Genomic DNA, 22434 nt, shown 5'->3' with positions numbered 1-22434 from the left:
TCTATGATTCTATGATTCTATGATTCTATGATTCTATGATCATGAACACTGGGAAGATGTTCTGGAGTTTTCCTGAGGTTTTGGTTTCTTTTTGTCTGGACTTTGTTGTTGATTTTGTGGCTGTTTTGTTTTGTTTTTCTCCCCAGTTTTTGTTAGCTGTATTTATGAACTTGCATTTGTGGCAGGAGAGGAGGCCTGATGTACGCACAATTCTTATGATTTTTTTTTTCAATATTTACATTAGCAGCCCCCTTATAATTTCTGTGGCAATCCTCTTTTCAAAGGAATAAAAATTTAAAAACTCTCAGTTTCTCCTACAGACTAGATGTCATGTACTACACTGCTGTGCTCATCAGCATGTGAGGTGCTTGAAGTGCTCTCTCCAATTATGACAGAAGTGCCCGTTGCCATGAGAGCTGTCTCGAGCAGAGCTGTGCAGTGAGCATTACTTACAGGTCTGTAACATTTCCCTCTGAACTGCTGAGCTGAAAGGTCAGCTGCAAAGAGTCTGATGGACACCATGCATGTGCTGCCTTCTGTGTGGATTTTACAGGATTCCCGTTGCTGTCAAGGGTTAGGAAAGCCATACTGAGCCTTGAGGTGGGAAACTGTGACTTGTCATTGAGGTGAATGTGTCAGTGACACTAACTGGGGCCTGTCCATGTCATGATGTAAAAGGTGACCTTGAGCACTGGGAAGACTTCTCTGAGTGAAGTGGAAATCCTTGGGAAATCCATGGTCTCTGTCATGAGAATAGAGGAATGGGAGATGGTGACCTTTTCTAGAGAATCAATGCTACAGAGTGAGGAATGGAGGATTCCTAGACGAAAACGGGAGGTAGGATGGGCACAAAGTGCTTTTGTCTTGGATCTTTTCCCAAGCTCCAAGGGTCTGGAGTTGGATGCCTGCTGGATCTCGAAACAGTGTGAGGTATTGCTATAGCCAGAAAGTCCTGTGAGGTTATGAATATCTCCCATCAGAGACAGTACCTTGTGCATACAGGCGGGTGAAGATTTTTGCCACTGCTTTGGGGAAGTTTTTGTGTGAGGGTGGCACTTCAGCCTGCTGTCTGTGTGTATTGTAGGGCATCTGTAAGAGTTTCCACAGGTGTTGCCATGGTGGATCTGTGCTCCTTTTCAGACAGGATTTTTAAGGGCAGTTGGAGAGGTGGGTGTAATATTTGTGTGCCCTTCCTCCCCTTCGTGTGCTCTTGCCCAGTCAGTCTGTGTGGATATCGTGTGTCCTGTTATCACACACGGCTGATTCTGGTGTCTGCATAGACACACCAAATCTATCCATTTACAAAGCAACCCAGCTCTGGTTTTGCACTGTAGAAATTGCTCCATCCTGTCGACATTTTAAATGTATTTTTGTGTTTCTGCTTTTGGTTTAGTCTTCTCGAAGAAGATCTGTGGGGACTGAGATCTGAGCTGTTCCTGGCTGTAATGACAGAACCGTCAAGATCTCGAATTGTATTTGAAATTGCTGAAAAGGCACAAAGCAATCCAGGGATGTGAGAAGAGTCAAAGGGTCACAGAGTGGATTTGTAGCAGTCCATATATCCTTTGTGCTAGTCATGAGGGTCGGTAAGGATATGTAAATGTCGTTGGGAAGGACATGGAGAATCTCTATTTAGATGTGGAGATCCCACTTGCCAGAGTGCAAGATGGAGGATTACAGTAGAATGCCACAAGAATAGTCCCAGCACACAGTGCTGCTCTCCTGAGTTGTGGTCGGGACTTCCAGAAGTTCTGCATATCTTAGAACCTTCTTGTTCTTTCTGGTATTGCTGCTTGTGAATACAGCAGCCATGTGTTCCTCTAATTGTTTGGTTTTGATGTGGAATGTTGTTGGTCAAAGAGATGCTTTTTGAAATTTGGATCATGCTGCTGAGCCTTCTCTAACCTTTCCCTGCTCTTAATCTCGCGAGAAAGTGAAGGGATTGGTCACGGTATTTAAGATTTTCCCAAAACTTGTGTTTCAGTGTAGCAGAATGGGATCTTCGTTTTTTCTTCTCTCCTCTATCAAACTGCAAATCCTTTTGGTTTGTTTTGGTGGTTTTGATTGTTTGTTGGTTTATTTCCTCTCTCTCCTTAATGATGTGGCAGATATTTGGGGTATTTCCCATCAGTGTGGGGGATGACTATTCTGGTCTCCTGAGATAAACTTCACTTTGAGAGAATGTCCATAGCTCACAGGTCTGCTTCCTTCTTACCCCTTGAGAAAAGTGCATACCAGGCACTGCACACTGTCCAGTTTTTATGGATCATAAGTAGTTGTTTTTGTCCAGCTTCCCCAGAAACACTGATAATGTTAAGGGCAAATATCCTTTTAAATCAATTTCCCTTTCCTGAAAATGTCTCTTTGGTGAAGAAAGAAGCCGTAACTCTACAGGTAAGTCTCACACCTAAAGTGGATGTGTTTGAGAGAGTGGTGTACATTAGCTCCTGTTCAGCTGTGGCATCTTTATGTTTAACTGATGAAATGTTGACCCAATAGGACGAGGAAAGCCCCATTTCCTGCTGTTGTACGTTTTCTGGTGCTTCCAGACACAACTCGGGTGGGTCACAGCCAACGTGGACAGCAGAGGGACCAAAATCAATTTCCCAAAACAGATATAGTCCTGCCTAAGTGGATGTTCTTAGTGACAGTGCTGTGGTGTTACCTTCACAGCTTTTGTTTGACTGTGTGATGAGTGGATCATGCTAATGAGTGAGAGATTTCGTGGGGACTAATGCTCATAGATACAGAGGTTTTTCGTGTTTGTTTTGGCAGGAAATTCCTGCACGGACGTTCAAGATGCAGGTGGAAAGTGAGGTAGGAAGGATGGAGGTACACGAGGAGTCCTCAGGAGCAGTGGTTGCCCAGTGCTTTTTCAATGTTTGTGGAGGATTGTCGTGCTGGGCTGTGATGGGCTTGTAGCTTCCTGAATTGGAAATTTCCGTGTGCTGTTCGGTCTCTTTCAAGCCTGTTTGCTGAGATGTCTCAGTCGCTCTTGCTTCAGCTTGTGTGAGAGAGCGTGGAGGAACCTGTTGAGATGTATCAGAGCTGTTCTTTGCCATCTGAATGCCTCGCTCTGTTATTACTGAATCCTTGAGAGGACTGGAAGCTGAAGAGTGTGGCCTTCGTCCTTATGGGAGGGGAGGTTAGAGGTACATCGTCCTGTTATATGCAAGGAAGTTCTTCCCTCTGGAGAGGGATAGGAGGTGATAGGGAAGATAAACTAGAGCTCTTGGCAAAGGAAGGGCATGTCCATGCCTGTTGGCAGGGGTGCTGTATTTTTGAAATATTTCTTTAATGGAAATGTTGCACAGAAGATGCAAGGATGGAAGCAGAAGAGAAGGAGGGGGAAATGCAGAAGAGAGAGGAGGTAATGACAAGGCACATCGAGGAACAAAAGAAAACAAAGAGAAAGGAAGAGCAAAAGCGAGAAGACAAAAGTCAAAGAAGGATGTTTAAAAAAATAGTAGGAAAAAAAGGAAGGACATGAAGAAATGAATGAAATCAGTTCAAAGAAGAATGAGTACTACTCCAAGTGGTAGTCTCCATTGTTTAGTGCAAGCACCTGGAAAACAGTTTAGGACAAGGGCAAAAAAAGAGACTAGATAGAAACAGAAGAAAAAAGAGAAGATACTAAATGGAAACCGAAGAAGAGGGGAAAAAAACATGTATCAAGGTTAAGGAGGAAAAAAAGACAAAGGAAAGAGAACAGGGAAAGAAAACGGAAAGGAAAAAAAGAACACAAAAACGAATTAAGAAGAAAATAAGGAAGTAAGAAATAAGTAAAAATAAAGGAAGAACGAATGTAAGAAAGGAAGAACAGAATGAAAAAGTAAAGAAATCAAAAAGGAAATGACCAGTAGGCACCTAGGTTCTCTGTAGCCGCTGAGCGCAGTTGGTAGTCAGCAAGGCTCCACCCTGGTTAGAGCACTGCGCTGCGGGGCTTATGCCTCATATTACGAGGTGCTGTCTCCGACTTTGATGGACTTCTCTGCGTCGCCGGCGGCAACGGTGGTGCTTCCAACAGGGTAAAGGAATAGGGGAGGATGGAAAGAGATGGGAAAAAGGTGTAAAGAAATGGGACCAACAGGACAGTGAGGAAGAAAAAAGTAAGGAAAAGAAGAAGGCACTGAAGGAGGAAATGGAAAGAGTACTAAGAGAAGAAGGTAAGTAAACGAAGGGAAAAGACAGATGAGCAAAATATGAGAACTGAAAGAAGGAAGAAAAAAGAAGAAAGACAAAAAAAGATGAAGATAAAAAAAAAGATTGTTTTCAAGGAAAGAGGAAGCGGTAAGGAAAACTAAATAAAGGGGGGAAAAAAGAGAAGAACCGGAGCAATACACGACACAGGAAAAGGCGATGGCGGGGCGGAGGCTCGGGCGCTGTGTGGGAGCGTGTGAGGCGGCGGAGCAGCGCACGGTGTCGCTGCAGGCTCAGGAACGGCGGCTCGGCGTGTGGGCGGCTCCGCGCCGGTGCCGCGGAGAGCCCGGCCGTGAGCGCGGGGGGGCGGGGCGGGCCGGGCAGCGCAGCCGGGGCGTGCGGGCGGCGGTGGGAGCCGTGCGGGGCCCGTACGGGGCGGTGGCGGCGATGGGCGAGTGTGTGTGTGCGGTGCTGAGGGTGCTGGTGCTGCAGGCGGTGTGGGCGCTGTGCGGCGGGCAGGTGCGGTACTCGGTGCCGGAGGAAGCCAAGGCCGGCACGGTGGTGGGCCGGCTGGCGCAGGACCTGGGTCTGGAGGCGGGCGAGGCGGAGGCGCGGCGGCTGCGGCTGGTGGCGCAGGGCCGGCGGGCGAGCGTGGAGGTGAGCGGGGCGAGCGGGGCGCTGGTGGTGAGCTCGCGACTGGACCGGGAGGAGCTGTGCGGCAAGAGCGCGCCGTGCGCGCTGCGGCTGGAAGTGCTGGTGGAGCAGCCGCTGCGGGTCTTCCACGTGGAGCTGGAGGTCACCGACATCAACGACAATGCCCCCATCTTCCCCGCCGCCCGGAAAAACATCAGTTTACCGGAGAACACCCCTCTTGGGTCGCGGTTCCCTCTGGAGGGCGCATCAGACGCAGATACCGGCGTGAATGCGCAGCTGTCCTATACACTCAGCCCCAGCGACCATTTCAGAGCAGAGGAAGAAAATGCTAACTCGCGTAGTAAGTCCCTATTTGTGGTACTCAGGAAGTCTCTGGACCGAGAGACGATTCCCGTTCACCGCTTGTTGCTGACAGCAAGTGATGGGGGCCAGCCATCTCTAACAGGAACAGTGGAACTTGTGATCTCCGTGCTGGATATCAACGACAACGTGCCCCAGTTTAACCAATCGGTGTACAATGTAGTTTTACCCGAGGATGCTTTAGTGGGAAAACTGGTGGTGCGAGTGAACGCCACCGATCTGGACTTGGGAATATATGGAGAGGTGATTTACGAAATTGATACTGTTGTTCCTCCCTCGGCCACGGATGCTTTCAGCATTGATGAAAATACTGGGGAGATCAGACTGATGGAACCCCTGGACTTTGAGACAGTCACGATATACGACCTAAACATTAAAGCGAAAGATAAGGGAATTCCGCCCCTGTCAGGTCACTGCAAGGTGGTGGTGGAGGTCATGGACGTGAACGACAACGCGCCGGAGGTGTGGGTGACATCACTGTCGGTGCCAGTGCCCGAGGACGCGTCGGTGGGGACGGTGGTGGCCCTGCTGAGCGTGTCGGACCGGGACTCGGGGGCGAACGGGCGGGTGCGGTGCTGGGTGTGGCCATCGGGGCCTTTCGGTCTGGAGGCGACGTTCACGGGGTCGTACTCGCTGGTGCTGCGGGAGGCGCTGGACCGGGAGCGGGTGTCGGAGTACGAGGTGGAGGTGCGTGCAGAGGACGGCGGGTCGCCGGCGCTGCGTGCGAGTCGCGGGGTGCGGGTGCCGGTGTCGGACGTGAACGACAACGCGCCGGCGTTCTCGCAGGCGGTGTACACGGTGCTGGCGCGGGAGAACAACGCGGCGGGCGCGGAGCTGGCGCGGCTGTGGGCGCGGGACCCGGACGAGGCGGGCAACGGGCGCGTGAGCTACTCGGTGGCGGAGGGCGGCGTGGGCGGGGCGGCGGGCTCGTCGTCTGTGGGGGGCGGTGGCAGCGTGTGGCGTCCGGCGTCGAGCTACGTGTCGGTGGACGCGGAGAGCGGTCGTGTGTGGGCGCTGCAGCCGCTGGACTACGAGGAGCTGCAGGTGCTGCAGTTCGAGGTGCGTGCGGTGGACGCGGGGGAGCCGCCGCTGTGCGGCAACGCGACGGTGCAGCTGTTCGTGCTGGACGAGAACGACAACGCGCCGGCGCTGCTGCCGGCGGCGGGCGGCGGTCCGGAGCCCGGGGCTGTGTCACTGGAGGCGTCATCGGGTTTGGGGTCGGGGACGCTGTGGGCGTGGGCGGCGTGGGGGGCGCCGGCGGGGCAGGTGGTGGCGAAGATCCGCGCGGTGGACGCAGACTCGGGCTACAACGCGTGGCTGCGTTACGAGCTGTGGGAGCCGCGGGGAAAGAGCCCGTTCCGCGTGGGGCTGTACAGCGGCGAGGTGAGCACGGCGCGGGCGCTGGAGGAGGCGGACGGGCCGCGCCAGAGGCTGGTGATCGTGGTGCGGGACCACGGCGAGCCGGCGCGCTCGGCCACGGCCACGCTGAGCGTGTCGCTGGTGGAGGGCGCCGAGGCGGCGCTGGCGGCGGGCGCGGGCTCGGGCTCGTCGTTGCTGGTGGCGCGCTCGGCGGTGGGCGGGGAGAGCGGCTCTGGGGCGACGGCGGCGACCAACGTGTGGCTGGTGGTGGCGATCTGCGCCGTGTCGAGCCTCTTCCTGCTGGCCGTGGTGCTGTACGGGGCGTCGCGCTGGGCGCCGCGGGCGGCCGTGCTGGCGGGGCCCGGGCCCACGACGCTCGTGTGCGCCAGCGAAGTGGGCAGCTGGTCGTACTCGCAGCGCCACAGCCGGAGCCTGTGCGTGGCGGATGGCGCTGGCAAGAGCGACCTGATGGTTTTCAGCCCCAATTTCGCACCGCCTCCCGGGCCTGCGGCCAAGGACACGCAGCCGGAGCCGTCCTCTGTTCTCGATACGGTCAGTAACCCGTCCCTTCGCTGTTTGCCTCTTGTCTTCCGCCTTTGGGGTAGGTGCTGCTGGCATCCAGGGTCAGTTCTATCAGCCCAAAGGTGGTGCGTGGTTATCGGGTGCTTAATGATGTCATTGTGAGCTCTGCATGTGCCGCTATGTCCTTGCCGTAGGCTGCCCCAGCTGTTCTGCTTGTAGAAAATACAGAGATACTGGCAGCCTGGATGAGTTTTGGTGCGCAGCTAAGGTTTGCTACTCTGGGTGGAAGTTTTATTCTAAAACTGTTGCTGTCAGCTGGGCTGAGAGGTGCCCGAAGGTGTGAGCTTTACAGGCAACCCTCTTGCTTGCTGCTGTGCTGATTTTCCAAAGGAGTTCAGTGAAGTAAATGCAAGACAGCCAGGCTGTGGTGGTGCAGAGCCCTACGGCACTATGTACCCGTTTATTCCCTTTGCTGAGTGCTGACCGTGGTGCTACTAGTCTGCCTTTCTATTAAAATCTGTCCACCTCCTCATTAATTATGCTAGTGAGGAAATGTGCTGCAAGGTGACCATTGGAACTTGAAGGACGAAAGTTCTCTATTTTCTATCATTACAAGAGTAGGGAGGTTTTGGCAAATATTTCTTATGACCCCTTGGCATGTATCATGTTCTTAGATAGTAGCATGAAGCGTTCATGCAGAAGAGTGTGTTCCAAGGCATATGTATCAACAGGAAATGTATTTTTCGTTTCATGCTGCACATGTTCACGAGGTTGTGACTTGGCATTCCTGAGCAGACAAGTCATATAAAGTATACTGTGGTCTTTTTTGATGTTCTTTCAAAATTTGCATCAACATCCACATCATCTTGAAAGCCCTGGAAATCTTCACTTCTGTAATATATAAACTAAAAAATAACACCCGAAATCAAAGAATCACCTTTCCCCAGTAAGTCTCAAATAACATTCCCCTACTCGGTCAATGTCATGTATTTACTGTGGTGTGTTCACCAACATTTTCTCTGTGTCTTTTTATGGTGTTTCACTGCTGGGAAGGGTGAGAAAAAGTTGTGTTGGGTCTTGAGGTGGGAAAATGTTAACCTCTAGCACTGAGTAGGGCCTGGCTATTTCCTGATGTTAAGAGTGATCTTGAGCAGCAGAAGTAAGTGGTATCCTTGGGAAGACCTTGGGTCATGTTGTAAGAAAAGAAAATGAGATTATATGTTTGTCTTGAGAACATGTCTGCAACTGGGGAGTCGAGGATTCCTAGAGAAAAGGGTGAAGCGGAATTGGAATAGAGAGTTCCTGCTGAGGATCCTTTTCCAGACTCTAACAGTCTGGATTTGTAGGCCTCCTGTTCATGAGACAGTGTGCGAAAATTGAAATGTTCACAATGTCCTTTGAGGTTATGAATGTCTCCCACCAGAGACAGCCTCTTGTGCTGCTGCCTGTCTGATGCAGATCATGTGTTGGTAAGAGCTGGTGAGATGCAGAGTGTTAAATGTTGTCTGATGAACTGCTTGTTTCTAAAATGGTGTTGTGGGAAGGGAAGGTTTCAACACTTCTCCAGGCCCTGGTGGACGGTCCTGAACAGTTTAGGTATTTTTCTTATGGAAAAATTGACCTTCATCACTTCAATTCTGTTCAACAAAAATGTTATAGAAGGTGCAAATTGGGACTCCTTGCTATGATCTCTTCCAAGGTATTTTGTTGCTCTCCTTAGCATATTATAATGTGTTGAGAGAGAGGAGTGTTCTGCAAGGTTAAGTGCTAGAACGTGGAATTTTCTTCTCCTGCTCCCTCCATTCCCTGGGTTGTGGATGCACTGTCCTGGACAGAGAAGTAGTATGAAATATGCCGGAGTCTGTTGATGTTGTAGCAAAATTTGTATCAATAACAGCATCATTTCAAAAGCTGTGAAAATAATTTTTAGTAAAGAAAACATACAACAATGCAGAGAATCACCTCTCCCAACAAACCTCAAGTCCTTTCTCCTACACAGTCACTAGAGACTGTTACAGTGTTGTGCATTTTGGTTCTTATCCCAGAGCGTGTAATGATGTGGAGGGTGTAATTTCTGTGCACTGGCCTTCCCTGCTTGTACCCTTGAACACGGTAGAGATGTTGTGTCCTCTGGTCACACAAGGCTCATTGTGATAAGTGCAGGAAATTTCAAACCTTGTAGAGTATCCCAGCCCTTGTTTTTCATGACACAAATTGTCTCAGTTGATGTTATGAGAGCAGGTGGGCTTTAGCCTTTGATATGGTTCTCTTGAAGAACAAGAGCCACGTGAACTGATCCCAGTCCTGTTGTGATCTCTGTCAGAGTTCTAATCACCGAACCTCTAATAACTGTTATGTGCAGCTCTGTGCTATTTCCTTGTGAGGTTGCTGAAAAGGAGGAAAGCATTTGTGGCGAAGGTCAGGTTGCCAGGAAGACGTAGCAGATGCTGTGTTGCTTTTAAATGCTCCATACTTCTTTTGTGGTGATCATGAGGAAAGATGAGGAGCTGCCAAGGCCTGGATCACATGCAGAGTGGGGTTTAGATCTGGGACATGTTGCTGGAGTTGAGTGATGTTTGGTATTTTGGCAGTGATTCTGTGAATGGCACCAAGTAGGGCATGGACCTGTGTCGTGGGAAGAGTGAGTTTGCATGGGGAAGAGTGTTACCTGAGGGAAATGGAGATGCTGGGTAGGACATGGTTTGTGTTATTGGAGAGGAACTGGAGAATGTCTGCTTAGATGTTGGGATGTCATTTCCCAAGGCATGTGATAGAGGATGCCAGTAAAAAACATAGAGAAAAGGCCTGGAAGGCTCCTTTCCTGGGATCCTGTCAGGACCTCCAGTACCTCTGCAAATGCTTACTCTCTGTTGTTTTCTGCGGTTTTACTTGGTGTGAATTTACCTGCTGTACTGTAGGTATAAGCCTTTAAATACTTTTCTTTGTTGTGGAATATCGTTGGATAATCAAAAGGTTTTTGAAATTTGTATCATTGCATCAGCTTTCTTGGAATGCTGTCTCAGTCATTTCTGTGGTCTTGGTGTTGCTAGGGAGGGGAAGAAGTGGGCTCTGTATTCAGGATATTGTCAAACCTGGCATTTCAGTAATGTGGGATGGGTTCGTCGGTTTTCTGCTCTTTGATCTGTTCTTTGTGTTTTCTGAGTGAGAACACTCACCCTCTTTTCTCCTCTCACATTGGTAACAGTGGATGAGATGCAGACGACAGAATATTGGCAGCTGTATGGTGGCAGATGTTTGGACAGTAATCCATCATTCACAGGGAAGGCTTTTCTACTTTTCTCATCTGAAGGTGCTGTTGAGACAATGTCACCAACTTTCAGGTGTCCCTTCTGCTTTCCATGTGATAAAAGTGCAAAAGAGAGCACTAAACACAGTCCCTTACTTTCCAAGCTCTTGGTGAACATTTTTTTTCTGTCCTGCATCCCCCAAAATTATTCATATCGTGAAGAGGAAATGTCCCTTAAAACCACTTTTCCTGTTCTCAAAATGTTTCTCTTGTTTTGAAGACAACACCAGTGAGGCTGCAGGTAAGTCACTCATAACTGAAGAGGCTGTGTGTGAGAGTCAGATTTACCTTGGCTCCTGTTTGACTGTTGTATCTTCATGTTGTATTGGCTGAATGTTACCTGGATTGAAATGCCTGTGTGATTGGAGCACCATTGCCTGCTCTCATTCCTTTCCTGCTGCTGCCTGGCACAGAGGGAGCAGGTGGAAGCAAGGCCAGAGGGAGAAGTGACCTTAATGGATTTCTTGAAGTAGTTGTGTTGGGCATGCAGAAGATGTTCCCAGGGACGGTGCCGTGGTGTTACCTTGGTGGGTTTTTTATCAAATCTACAGGTGGAAAATGAGCCAGGCGGAAATGCATTTCCTCGAGGTAAATGAGGAGCATGATGTCACCGTGTTTTTGTGGCATTCTTGGAGAATGTTCGTGCTTGTCTGTGATAGGTTTGATTTCTCAAACGAGAAATTCCCTCGGGTTGTTTATAATTTTTGCTGCAATTTTTGTTGCATGTGCCTTTACCTGGGATTTGGGGTCAAGTGAAAAAAACAGAACAAGCTTCATTCTGAGTATAGTGTAGACATTTGGAAAGTATTTTGTTACAGAAATAAAACAATAATAGCGAGATAAAGATGGAAATGGAAGAAGAGAAGAAGGAAAAAGAGCAGAAGGGGAAGGAGAATAGGAAAACAGAAAGGGAAGAAAGAAAAGGTAAGAGAAAAAGAGACTAGCATAGGGAAATGAATAAAATTTAAACGGAAGGAAGAAATCCATGGAGGTCCAAAGCAAGCCAGAGTGAAGGAAAGAACGGAATAATGAAAGAACAGCAGACACTGTAAAGGACTTGCCCAGCTCGCACCGAGGTTGTTCCAAGACGCTGAGCGGAGTTAGTCCCGAAAAGCCTCCCCAAGACGGCCACAGTACCTCACTCCAGAGCCCTAATTAGCGGTGATGACTCCGACTTTGATGGACTGAGAAGCAGAGGCGACTGGCGAGTGTCCAACGGGAGTGAAGAAGAGAAGGGGCGACTACAAGAGAAGGGAAATAAAGAACAAGGCAGGGCATGGGAAGGATGATGGCGAGAAAGACGAAAAAGGAGAAAACAGGAAAGACTGAAGATTACAAAGAAGGGGAAAAAGCAGGAAAGAGAAGGGAAACCCTCCCCGTCATACACTAGAGGAAATGGCAGGAAAGACGAAATATAATAGAAAAAAGACAACTGAGAAAGAGGAAGAAAGAAAGAAAAGAATATTTGCAAGGAAACAGCAGGGGATAACGAAAAAGAAGTAAAAGAAAGGGGAGCAAGGGAAGGAAGACACGGCAGAGGAGATGCTACTTACGGAGAGGAGATGCGGGCGCTGTGCGGGAGCGTGTGAGGCGGCGGAGCAGCGCACGGTGTCGCTGCAGGCTCAGAAACGGCGGCTCGGCGTGTGGGCGGCTCCGCGCCGGTGCGGCGGAGAGCCCGGCTGTGAGCGCGGAGGGGGTCGGCGCGGGCCGGGCAGCGCAGCCGGGGCGTGCGGGCGGCGGCGGGAGCCGTGCGGGGCCCGTGCGGGGCCCGAAGGCGGCGGCGGCGATGGGCGAGTGTATATGTGCGGTGTTACGGGTGCTGGTGCTGCAGGCGGCGTGGGCGCTGTGCGGCGGGCAGGTGCGGTACTCGGTGCCGGAGGAAGCCAAGGCCGGCACGGTGGTGGGCCGGCTGGCGCAGGACCTGGGTCTGGAGGCGGGCGAGGCGGAGGCGCGGCGGCTGCGGCTGGTGGCGCAGGGCCGGCGGGCGAGCGTGGAGGTGAGCGGGGCGAGCGGGGCGCTGGTGGTGAGCTCGCGGCTGGACCGGGAGGAGCTGTGCGGCAAGAGCGCGCCGTGCGCGCTGCGGCTGGAGGTGCTGGTGGAGCGGCCGCTGCGCGTCTTCCACGTAGAGCTGGAGGTCACCGACATCAACGACAATGCCCCCATCTTCCCCGCCGCCCGGAAAAACCTCAGCATGGCGGAGTTAATTACAATGCCCGGTTCTCGTTTCCCCTTGGAGGGCGCGTCGGATGCAGACATTGGAGTGAATGCGCAGCTTTCCTATACACTCAGCCCAAGTGAGTATTTCTCTCTGGATTTACAAAAGGCCGACACAGACGGTGAGTCCTTATTTCTGGTACTCAGGAAATCTCTGGACCGAGAGACGATTCCCATGCACCGATTGGTGCTTACAGCAAGTGACGGGGGCCGGCCGTCTCTGACGGGCACGATGGAGCTGATGATCACGGTTCTAGATGCAAATGATAACGCGCCGCGGTTTAACCAGTCGGTGTATAAAGTGCAGCTGGCAGAAAACTCAGAACGCAGCACTTTAGTTATCAGACTAAATGCTACGGATTTAGACGAGGGGACAAACAGCAATACCTCGTATTCCCTCCAGATTCTTTTCCCTCAGGACAGAAAAGACGTTTTCGGGATCGAGAGAAAGACCGGAGAGATCCGTCTTAGGAGCAACTTAGACTTTGAGGATGTCAGTCTCTATCGTCTGCAAGTGGATGCGACAGATCAGGGAAACCCACCGCTGTCGGGTCATTGCAAGGTGATGGTGGAGGTGCTTGACGTGAACGACAACGCGCCAGAGGTGTGGGTGACATCACTGTCGGTGCCGGTGCCCGAGGACGCGTCGGTGGGGACGGTGGTGGCCCTGCTGAGCGTGTCGGACCGGGACTCGGGGGCGAACGGGCGGGTGCGGTGCTGGGTGTGGCCATCGGGGCCTTTCGGTCTGGAGGCGACGTTCGCGGGGTCGTACTCGCTGGTGCTGCGGGAGGCGCTGGACCGGGAACGGGTGTCGGAGTACGAGGTGGAGGTGCGTGCGGAGGACGGCGGGTCGCCGGCGCTGCGTGCGAGTCGCGGGGTGCGGGTGCCCGTGTCGGACGTGAACGACAACGCGCCGGCGTTCTCGCAGGCGGTGTACACGGTGCTGGCGCGGGAGAACAACGCGGCGGGCGCGGAGCTGGCGCGGCTGTGGGCGCGGGACCCGGACGAGGCGGGCAACGGGCGCGTGAGCTACTCGGTGGCGGAGGGCGGCGTGGGCGGGGCGGCGGGCTCGTCGTCTGTGGGGGGCGGTGGCAGCGTGTGGCGTCCGGCGTCGAGCTACGTGTCGGTGGACGCGGAGAGCGGTCGTGTGTGGGCGCTGCAGCCGCTGGACTACGAGGAGCTGCAGGTGCTGCAGTTCGAGGTGCGTGCGGTGGACGCGGGGGAGCCACCGCTGTGCGGCAACGCGACGGTGCAGCTGTTCGTGCTGGACGAGAACGACAACGCGCCGGCGCTGCTGCCGGCGGCGGGCGGCGGTCCGGAGCCCGGGGCTGTGTCGCTGGAGGCGTCTGCGGGCTTGGCGTCGGGGACGCTGTGGGCGTGGGCGGCGTGGGGGGCGCCGGCGGGGCAGGTGGTGGCGAAGATCCGCGCGGTGGACGCAGACTCGGGCTACAACGCGTGGCTGCGCTACGAGCTGTGGGAGCCGCGGGGCAAGAGCCCGTTCCGCGTGGGGCTGTACAGCGGCGAGGTGAGCACGGCGCGGGCGCTGGAGGAGGCGGACGGGCCGCGCCAGAGGCTGGTGATCGTGGTGCGGGACCACGGCGAGCCGGCGCGCTCGGCCACGGCCACGCTGAGCGTGTCGCTGGTGGAGGGCGCCGAGGCGGCGCTGGCGGCGGGCGCGGGCTCGTCGTCGCTGGTGGCGCGCTCGGCGGTGGGCGGGGAGAGCGGCTCTGGGGCGACGGCGGCGACCAACGTGTGGCTGGTGGTGGCGATCTGCGCCGTGTCGAGCCTCTTCCTGCTGGCCGTGGTGTTGTACGGGGCGTCGCGCTGGGCGCCGCGGGCGGCCGTGCTGGCGGGGCCCGGGCCCACGACGCTCGTGTGCGCCAGCGAAGTGGGCAGCTGGTCGTACTCGCAGCGCCACAGCCGGAGCCTGTGTGTGGCGGACGGCGCTGGCAAGAGCGATCTGATGGTTTTCAGTCCCAATTTCCCGCCGCCTCCCGATCCCGCGGCCAAGGACACGCAGCCGGAGCCGTCCTCTGTTCTCGATACGGTTAGTAACACTTCCCTTCCGTCTTTGTCCCTTGTGTCTCGCCTTTGGGGCAGGCGCTGCCTGAATCCGGGCTCAGCTCTCGAGCCCGAGTGCGGTGCGTGTTTATCGGGTGCTTAATAATGTCAGTGGCAGGTCTGCATCTGCCGCTATGTCCTTGCCGTAGACTGCCCCGGGTGTTGTTTTCGCTGAGAAAAAATAGATATACTGGCAGCCTGGATCCGTTATCGTGCTCAGCTGTGGTTTGTTGCTGCCGGTGGAAGTTGTATTCTAAGAGTGTTACTGTCAGTTGCGCTGAGAGGTGCCCGAAGGTGTCAGCTTTACAGACAACCCTCTTTCTTGCTGGTGTGCTTATTTTCCAAGAGTTCAGTGAAGTAAATTGAAGACAGCCAGGCTGTGGTGGTGCAAATCCCTACGGCACTATGTACACCCATATTCCCTTTGCTGAGTGCTGACCGTCGTGCTACTTGTCTGCCTTTCTATTAAAAACTGTCCTCCTCCTCCTCTTCTTCAATTACACTCGTGAGGAAATGTGCTACAAGGTGACCATTGGAACTTGAAGGACGAAAGTGCTCTATTTTCTATCATTACCAAAGTAGACTGGTTGTGCCAAATATTTCCTATGACCCCTTGACAAGTATCATTTTCTCTAGTTAGTAGCATAAAACGTTCATGCAGAAGAGTGTGTTCCAAGGCATATGTATCAACAGGAAATGTATTTTTTGTTTCCTACTGCGCATGTTCCCGAAGCTGTGAGTTGTCATTCCTGAGCAGACAAGTCATATAAAGTATACTGTGGTTTTTTTGATGTTCTTTCAAAATTTGCATCAGTGTCCACATCATCTTGAAAGCCCTGGAAATCTTCACTTCTGTAATAAATAAACTAAAAATTAACACCTGAAATCAAAGAATTACCTTTCCCCACGAAGTCTCAAATAGCATTCTCCTACATGGTCATTGTTAGATGTTACAGTGGTGTGCTCACCAACATTTTCTCTGTGTGTTTCTATGGTTTTTTATTGCTGGGAAGGGTAAGCAAAAGTCATGTTGAGTCTTGAGTCAGGAAAGGAATCTGTGACCTCTGGCACTGAGTAGGGCTTGGGCATTTCCTGACGTGAAGGGTCATCTTGAGCAGTGGGAAGACTTGAAATCCTTGGGAAGACCATGGGTCATGTCGTAAGAAAAGAAAATGAGATTATATGTTTGTACTGAGAACACATGTCTCTGACTGGGGAGTGGAGGATTCCTAGTGGAGAGGGTGAGGTGCAATTCGAATGGAGTGTTCTTGCTGAGGATAATTTCCAAACTCTCAGGGTTTGGATTTGTAGACCTTCTGCTCACGAGAAAGTGTGTGAAAAGCAAAATGTTCACAATGTCCTTTGAGGTTATGAATGTCTCCCATCAGAGACAGCCTCTTGTGCTGCTGCCTGCCTAATGTAGACCATGTATTGGTAAGAGCTGGTGAGATGTAGAGTGTTGAATATTGTCTGATGAACTGCTTGTTTCAAAAAAGGTGTTATGGGAAGGGAAGATTTCAACACTTCTCCAGGCAATGGTGGATGGTCCTGAAGAGTTTATATGTTGTTTCTTACTGAAAAATTGACCTCCTCCACTTCGATTCCTCACACTAAAAATGTTATAGAAGGTGAAAATTGGGACTCCAGGGTTTTCTTTGCTTGTGGAAAGATAAGCTGTCCAATTTGGTTCTACCACTAGGGTCATTATGAAACTGGGAAAGATGTGGTGACCCTTTCCTATGATCTCTTCCAAAGTATCTTGATGCCCTTAGCATTATAATGTGTTCAGAGAGAGGGGTGTTCTACAAGGTTTAGTGCTAGAAAGTGGAATTTTCTTCTCTTGCTCCTTCCATTCCCTGGATTATGGATGCACTTTCCTGGCCAGAAAAGCAGTATGAAATATACTGAAGTCTGTTGATGCTGTAGCAAAATTTGTATCAACAACAGCATCAATTCAAAAGGCATGGAAATATTTATAAAACCCCCCAAACAAACATACAAACAACGCAGAGAATCACCTCTCCCAAAAAAATCCAAGCCCTTTCTCCTACACAGTCACTAGAGACTGTTACAGTGTTGTGCATTTTCGTTCTTATCACAGACCATGTGATGATGTTATGGGTGTAATTTCTATACACTGGCCTTCCCCTGCTTGTGACCTTGAACATGGCAGATATGACGTGTCCTCTTCTCACACATTTCTCATTCTGATAAGTGCAGGTAAATGCCAAATCGTGTAGAGCATCCCAGCTCTGTTGTTTTGTGATACAAATTGTCTCAGTTGATCTAGTGAGAACACTTGCATTTTGATTTTTATATTGTTCTCTTGAAGAACAAGATGCATGTGGACTGATCCCTGTCTTTTTGTGATCCCTGTCAGAGTTCTAATCACAGAATCTCTAATAACTGTAATGTGCGGGTCTGTGCTATTTCCATATGAGATTACAGAAAAGGAGCAAAGCATTTGTGGTGAGGATCTGGTAGCTGGGAAGACAGAGCTCGATGCTGTGTGGCTTTTAAATGCTCTATATTTCCTACGTGGTGATCATAAGGGAAGACAAAGTGCCAAGGCCTGGGTCATATACAGAGTGGGATTTACAGATGGAGCACGTTGCTGGAGATGAGCAACGTTTGATATTTTGACAGTGATTCTGTGAATTGCACCAAAGCCTGGGTCTGCATTAGGGGAGCAGTGGGTTTGAGTGTTGCCTGAGAGAAATGGAGATGCTGGATAAGACATTGTCTGTGTTACTGGAGAGGAACTGGAGAATGTCTGCTTAGATGTGGAGATCTCATTTCCCAAGGCATGAGACAGAGGATGTCAATAGGCCTGGCACACACACTGCTTTACTGGGATCCTGTCAGGATGTCCAGTACCTCTGCATATCTTGGTGCTCTATTTTTTCCTTTGTTTTTACTCCTTGTGAGGTTACCTGCCTTATCATAGGTATACGACTTTAAATGCTTTTTTCTTGATGTGGAATATTGTTGGTCAACCGAAAGCTTTTTGAAATTTGCATCATTGTACCAGCCTTCTTGGAATGCTGTCTCAGTCATTTCTCTGGTCTTGGTGTTGCTAGGGAGGGGAAAAAGGTCTATATACTCAGGGTATTGTCAAACCTGGCATTTCAGTAACGGGAAATGGGTTCCTTTGTTTTCTTCTCTTTCTTCTCTGAGTGAGAACACTCACCCTCTTTTCTCCTCTCACATTGGCAACAGTGGATGAGATGCAGACGGCAGAATATTTGCAGCTGTAGGGTGGCAGAAGTTTGGACAGTAATCCATCAGTCCCAGGGAAGGTTTTTCTATTTTCCTGATCTGAGGTTGCTGCTGAGAGAATGACATAAACCTTCGGTTTTTCCTCCTGCTTCCCTTGTGATAAAAGTTCAAAAGGGAACACTACATACTGTTGCTTTCTTTCTGAGCTCTTGGTGAATATGTTTTTTTCTGTCCAGCATTCCCCACAACAACAAGTTGCTGTTGTCATTAAGGGGAAATGTCCCTTAAAACTACTTTTCCTGTTCTCAAAATGTTTCTCTTGTTTTGAAGACAACACCAATGAAGCTACAGGTAAGTCATTCATAACTGAAGAGGCTACGTGTGAGAGTCTGATTTACCTTGGTTCCTGTTGGACTGCTTTATCTTCATGTTGTATTGGCTGAATGTTGCCTGAATTGAAACGTCTGTGTGTTTGGAGCACCAATGCCTGCTCTCATTACTTTCCTACTGCTGCCTGGCACAGGGTGAGCAGGTGCAAGCAAGGACAGAGGGAGAAGTGACCTTAATGGATTTCTTGGCGTGGAGGAGTTGTGCATGCAGCAGATGTGCTCAGTGATAATGTCGTGGTGTTACTTTGGTGGCTTTTTTTTTAACCTGTGCATGTGTCATGAAGAATAACTCTTCATCAAGGGATTTGAGGAGTTCTCAGGACGTGTAGCTGCCCAGTGCTTTTTGCAAAAGTCTTGTAGGATTGGTGTGCTGGGCTGTGCTAGGTTTGATTTCCCAAACGGGAAATTCCCTGGATTCGGTTTTAAAATTTGGTGCATTTTTTTTTAATTAGATGTCTCGTTGACTAGGGTTTAGACTTCTGATCCAGAGTGTAGAATGTCGATTCGGGGGTGGGGAGGGTGGGGAAGAAGACAAGTAGGAAATTTAGGAGTTGTGGCACACAAGAGAAATGAGAACCCTTTCAAAAAGTCATTTACATGCTTTGAGCATGGTCTAGGCATTTGGAAAATACTTTGGTACAGGGAGAAAACATTAGAGAGATAAAGATGGAAATGGAAGAAGAGGTGAAGAAAAAAAAGGAGCAGGAAAGAGAAGATAGGGAAAGTGAACAACGAAAGAGAAAGGAAAGAAAGAAAAGACAAGCGATACTAGAGTACCATAAGGAATCCATGACTCCATGCAAGTCCAAAATAAGCCGAAAAGAATGAAAGAATGCAAGAACAGAAGAGACTATAAAGGACCTGATCAGCTCGCACCGAGCTTCTCCCTGGACGCTGAGCAGACTCGGTCCCGAACATCCTCCGCCGCTTCGTTAACGTACTTCACTCCGGAGATGACATCTCTAATTAGCGGTGAAGGCTATGACTTTGATGATCTGAGAAGCGGAGCCTGGAAGCAGGAGTGAAGAAGAGAGAAAATGGAAGAGAAGGGAAAGGGGCATAAAGAATAAGGCACGGCACGGAAAGGAGTAAGACGAGAAAGTCGGAAAGGAAGAAAGAAGACTGAGATGGAAGAAAGAGCCCAGTGTACAGAGGAAAACAACAGAAAAGCCCCATCTATTTAATTGAAAAAATCGAAGGGAAAAAGCAAATATAATAGAAGAAAGACGAGAAAGAGCAAGAAGGAAATAAAGGAATATTTGCAAGGAAATGGCAGGCAATAACGAAAAAGAAGTAAAGTAAAAGAAAGGAGCAAGGGAGGGAGGAGACGGCGGAGGAGATGCCGGTGGTGAGATGGAGGCTAGGGCACTGTGTGGGAGCGTGTGAGGCGGCGGAGCAGCGCACGGTGTCGCTGCAGGCTCAGGAACGGCGGCTCGGCGTGTGGGCGGCTCCGCGCCGGTGCGGCGGAGAGCCCGGCTGTGAGCGCGGGGGGGCGACGCGGACCGGGCAGCGCAGCCGGGGCGTGCGGGCGGCGGCGGGAGCCGTGCGGGGGCCGTGCGGGGGCCGTAGGCGGTGGCGGCGGCGATGGGCGAGTGTGTGTGTGCGGTGTTGCGGGTGCTGGTGCTGCAGGCGGCGTGGGCGCTGTGCGGCGGGCAGGTGCGGTACTCGGTGCCGGAGGAAGCCAAGGCCGGCACGGTGGTGGGCCGGCTGGCGCAGGACCTGGGTCTGGAGGCGGGCGAGGCGGAGGCGCGGCGGCTGCGGCTGGTGGCGCAGGGCCGGCGGGCGAGCGTGGAGGTGAGCGGGGCGAGCGGGGCGCTGGTGGTGAGCTCGCGGCTGGACCGGGAGGAGCTGTGCGGCAAGAGCGCGCCGTGCGCGCTGCGGCTGGAGGTGCTGGTGGAGCGGCCTCTGCGGGTCTTCCATGTGGAGCTGGAGGTCACGGACATCAACGACAATGCCCCCATCTTCCCCGCCGCCCGGAAAAACCTCAGTTTACCGGAGAACACCCCTCTTGGGTCCCGATTCCCTCTGGAGGGCGCATCGGATGCAGATATCGGAGCGAATGCGCAGCTCTCCTATACACTCAGCCCCAGCGAACATTTCGCCTTAGAAATGAAATCCCGAGGTGAAAACAAAATATACTCAGTCCTAGTTTTAAGGAAATCTCTGGACCGAGAGACAATTCCCATGCATAGGTTAGTGCTGACGGCGAGTGATGGGGGCGAGCCATCTCTAACGGGAACAATGGAGCTGGTGATCTCGGTGCAAGATGCGAACGATAATGCACCCGAGTTCAACCAGTCGGTATATAAAGTGCAGTTACCAGAAAATACAGGCCGGGGAACTGTGGTTTTGCACCTAACAGCGACAGACAAAGATGAGGGAAGTAATCGGGAGATATATTACTCGTTCAGTGACACAATTTCTGCAGAAATTGAGAAACTTTTCAAAATCGACAGAAAATCGGGTGAAATAAGGACTGACGGAGAACTGGATTTCGAGGATGTTCAGGCATATGACCTAGAGATTGAAGCAAAAGACCAAGGTTGGCCTTCTCTGTCAGGTCACTGCCGTGTGGAGCTGCAGGTACTGGACGTGAACGACAACGTGCCGGAGGTGTGGGTGACATCACTGTCGGTGCCGGTGCCGGAGGACGCGTCGGTGGGGACGGTGGTGGCCCTGCTGAGCGTGTCGGATCGGGACTCGGGGGCGAACGGGCGGGTGCGGTGCTGGGTGTGGCCATCGGGGCCTTTCGGTCTGGAGGCGACGTTCGCGGGGTCGTACTCGCTGGTGCTGCGGGAGGCGCTGGACCGAGAGCGGGTGTCGGAGTACGAGGTGGAGGTGCGTGCGGAGGACGGCGGGTCGCCGGCGCTGCGTGCGAGTCGCGTGGTGCGGGTGCCGGTGTCGGACGTGAACGACAACGCGCCGGCGTTCTCGCAGGCGGTGTACACGGTGCTGGTGCGGGAGAACAACGCGGCGGGCGCGGAGCTGGCGCGGCTGTGGGCGCGGGACCCGGACGAGGCGGGCAACGGGCGCGTGAGCTACTCGGTGGCGGAGGGCGGCGTGGGCGGGGCGGCGGGCTCGTCGTCTGTGGGGGGCGGTGGCAGCGTTTGGCGTCCGGCGTCGAGCTACGTGTCGGTGGACGCGGAGAGCGGTCGTGTGTGGGCGCTGCAGCCACTGGACTACGAAGAGCTGCAGGTGCTGCAGTTCGAGGTGCGTGCGGTGGACGCGGGGGAGCCGCCGCTGTGCGGCAACGCGACGGTGCAGCTCTTCGTGCTGGACGAGAACGACAACGCGCCGACGCTGCTGCCGGCGGCGGGCGGCGGTCCGGAGCCCGGGGCTGTCTCGCTGGAGGCGTCATCGGGCTTGGAGTCGGGGACGCTGTGGGCGTGGGCGGCGTGGGGGTCGCCGGCGGGGCAGGTGGTGGCGAAGATCCGCGCGGTGGACGCAGACTCGGGCTACAACGCGTGGCTGCGCTACGAGCTGTGGGAGCCGCGGGGCAAGAGCCCGTTCCGCGTGGGGCTGTACAGCGGCGAGGTGAGCACGGCGCGGGCGCTGGAGGAGGCGGACGGGCCGCGCCAGAGGCTGGTGATCGTGGTTCGGGACCACGGCGAGCCGGCGCGCTCGGCCACGGCCACGCTGAGCGTGTCGCTGGTGGAGGGCGCCGAGGCGGGGCTGGCGGCGGGCGCGGGCTCGTCGTCGCTGGTGGCGCGCTCGGCGGTGGGCGGGGAGAGCGGCTCTGGGGCGACGGCGGCGACCAACGTGTGGCTGGTGGTGGCGATCTGCGCCGTGTCGAGCCTCTTCCTGCTGGCCGTGGTGCTGTACGGGGCGTCGCGCTGGGCGCCGCGGGCGGCCGTGCTGGCGGGGCCCGGGCCCACGACGCTCGTGTGTGCCAGCGAAGTGGGCAGCTGGTCGTACTCGCAGCGCCACAGCCGGAGCCTGTGCGTGGCTGACGGCGCTGGCAAGAGCGACCTGATGGTTTTCAGTCCCAACTTTCCGCCTCCGCCGCCCGGCCCCACGGCCAAGGACACGCAGCCAGAGCCGTCCTCTCTCCTCGACACGGTCAGTGGCCATGCCTTCCCTTTTCTGTACCTTCTCGCCCGTCTTCCGGGTAGTCATGGCTCGGAACCGGCCTGAGTTCTTGCATTCAGTCGTGAGGGGCGGGAGGCGGGTAAGAGTTTTGGCGGTGACTGTCGTTGGTACCTTTTGATC

General features: G+C 52.9%; 2 protein-coding genes across 5 annotated transcripts in view; both read left to right on the top strand.

Moving 5' to 3' along the window:
* The window catches only part of LOC139678983 (protocadherin alpha-C2-like), a 181445-nt gene that overhangs the window by 26897 nt on the left and 132114 nt on the right, over positions 1-22434 (top strand). Inside the window, exon 1 of one of the 4 annotated variants that reach the window (XM_071570304.1) lies at positions 11157-14603. The exons of the other annotated variants lie outside the window; for them this stretch is intronic. Coding sequence (XP_071426405.1) covers positions 12129-14603 — 2475 coding nt within the window. The 5' untranslated portion in view covers positions 11157-12128. Of the gene's footprint in view, positions 1-11156; positions 14604-22434 lie in introns of those variants that run through there. 4 annotated transcript variants of the gene reach the window in all.
* LOC139679142 (protocadherin alpha-13-like) lies at positions 4527-7229 on the top strand. The gene is made up of 2 exons (XM_071570572.1): positions 4527-7065; positions 7119-7229. Exons 1-2 carry the CDS (start codon positions 4588-4590, stop codon positions 7227-7229), a joined length of 2589 nt encoding a protein of 862 aa, XP_071426673.1. The 5' UTR covers positions 4527-4587.

The sequence above is a fragment of the Pithys albifrons genome, chromosome 15, assembly GCF_047495875.1.
Source record: "Pithys albifrons albifrons isolate INPA30051 chromosome 15, PitAlb_v1, whole genome shotgun sequence".
NCBI lineage: Eukaryota > Metazoa > Chordata > Aves > Passeriformes > Thamnophilidae > Pithys > Pithys albifrons.
This window is presented reverse-complemented; position numbering and strand designations above follow the sequence as displayed.

Excerpts from the sequence above, each read along its gene's own strand:
- LOC139679142 (XM_071570572.1), top strand. The coding sequence starts at position 4,588 with ATGGGCGAGTGTGTGTGTGCGGTGCTGAGGGTGCTGGTGCTGCAGGCG. Across the intron at positions 7,066-7,118 it reads CGTCCTCTGTTCTCGATACG|GTGCTGCTGGCATCCAGGGT; the intron begins GTCAGTAACCCG and ends CCTTTGGGGTAG.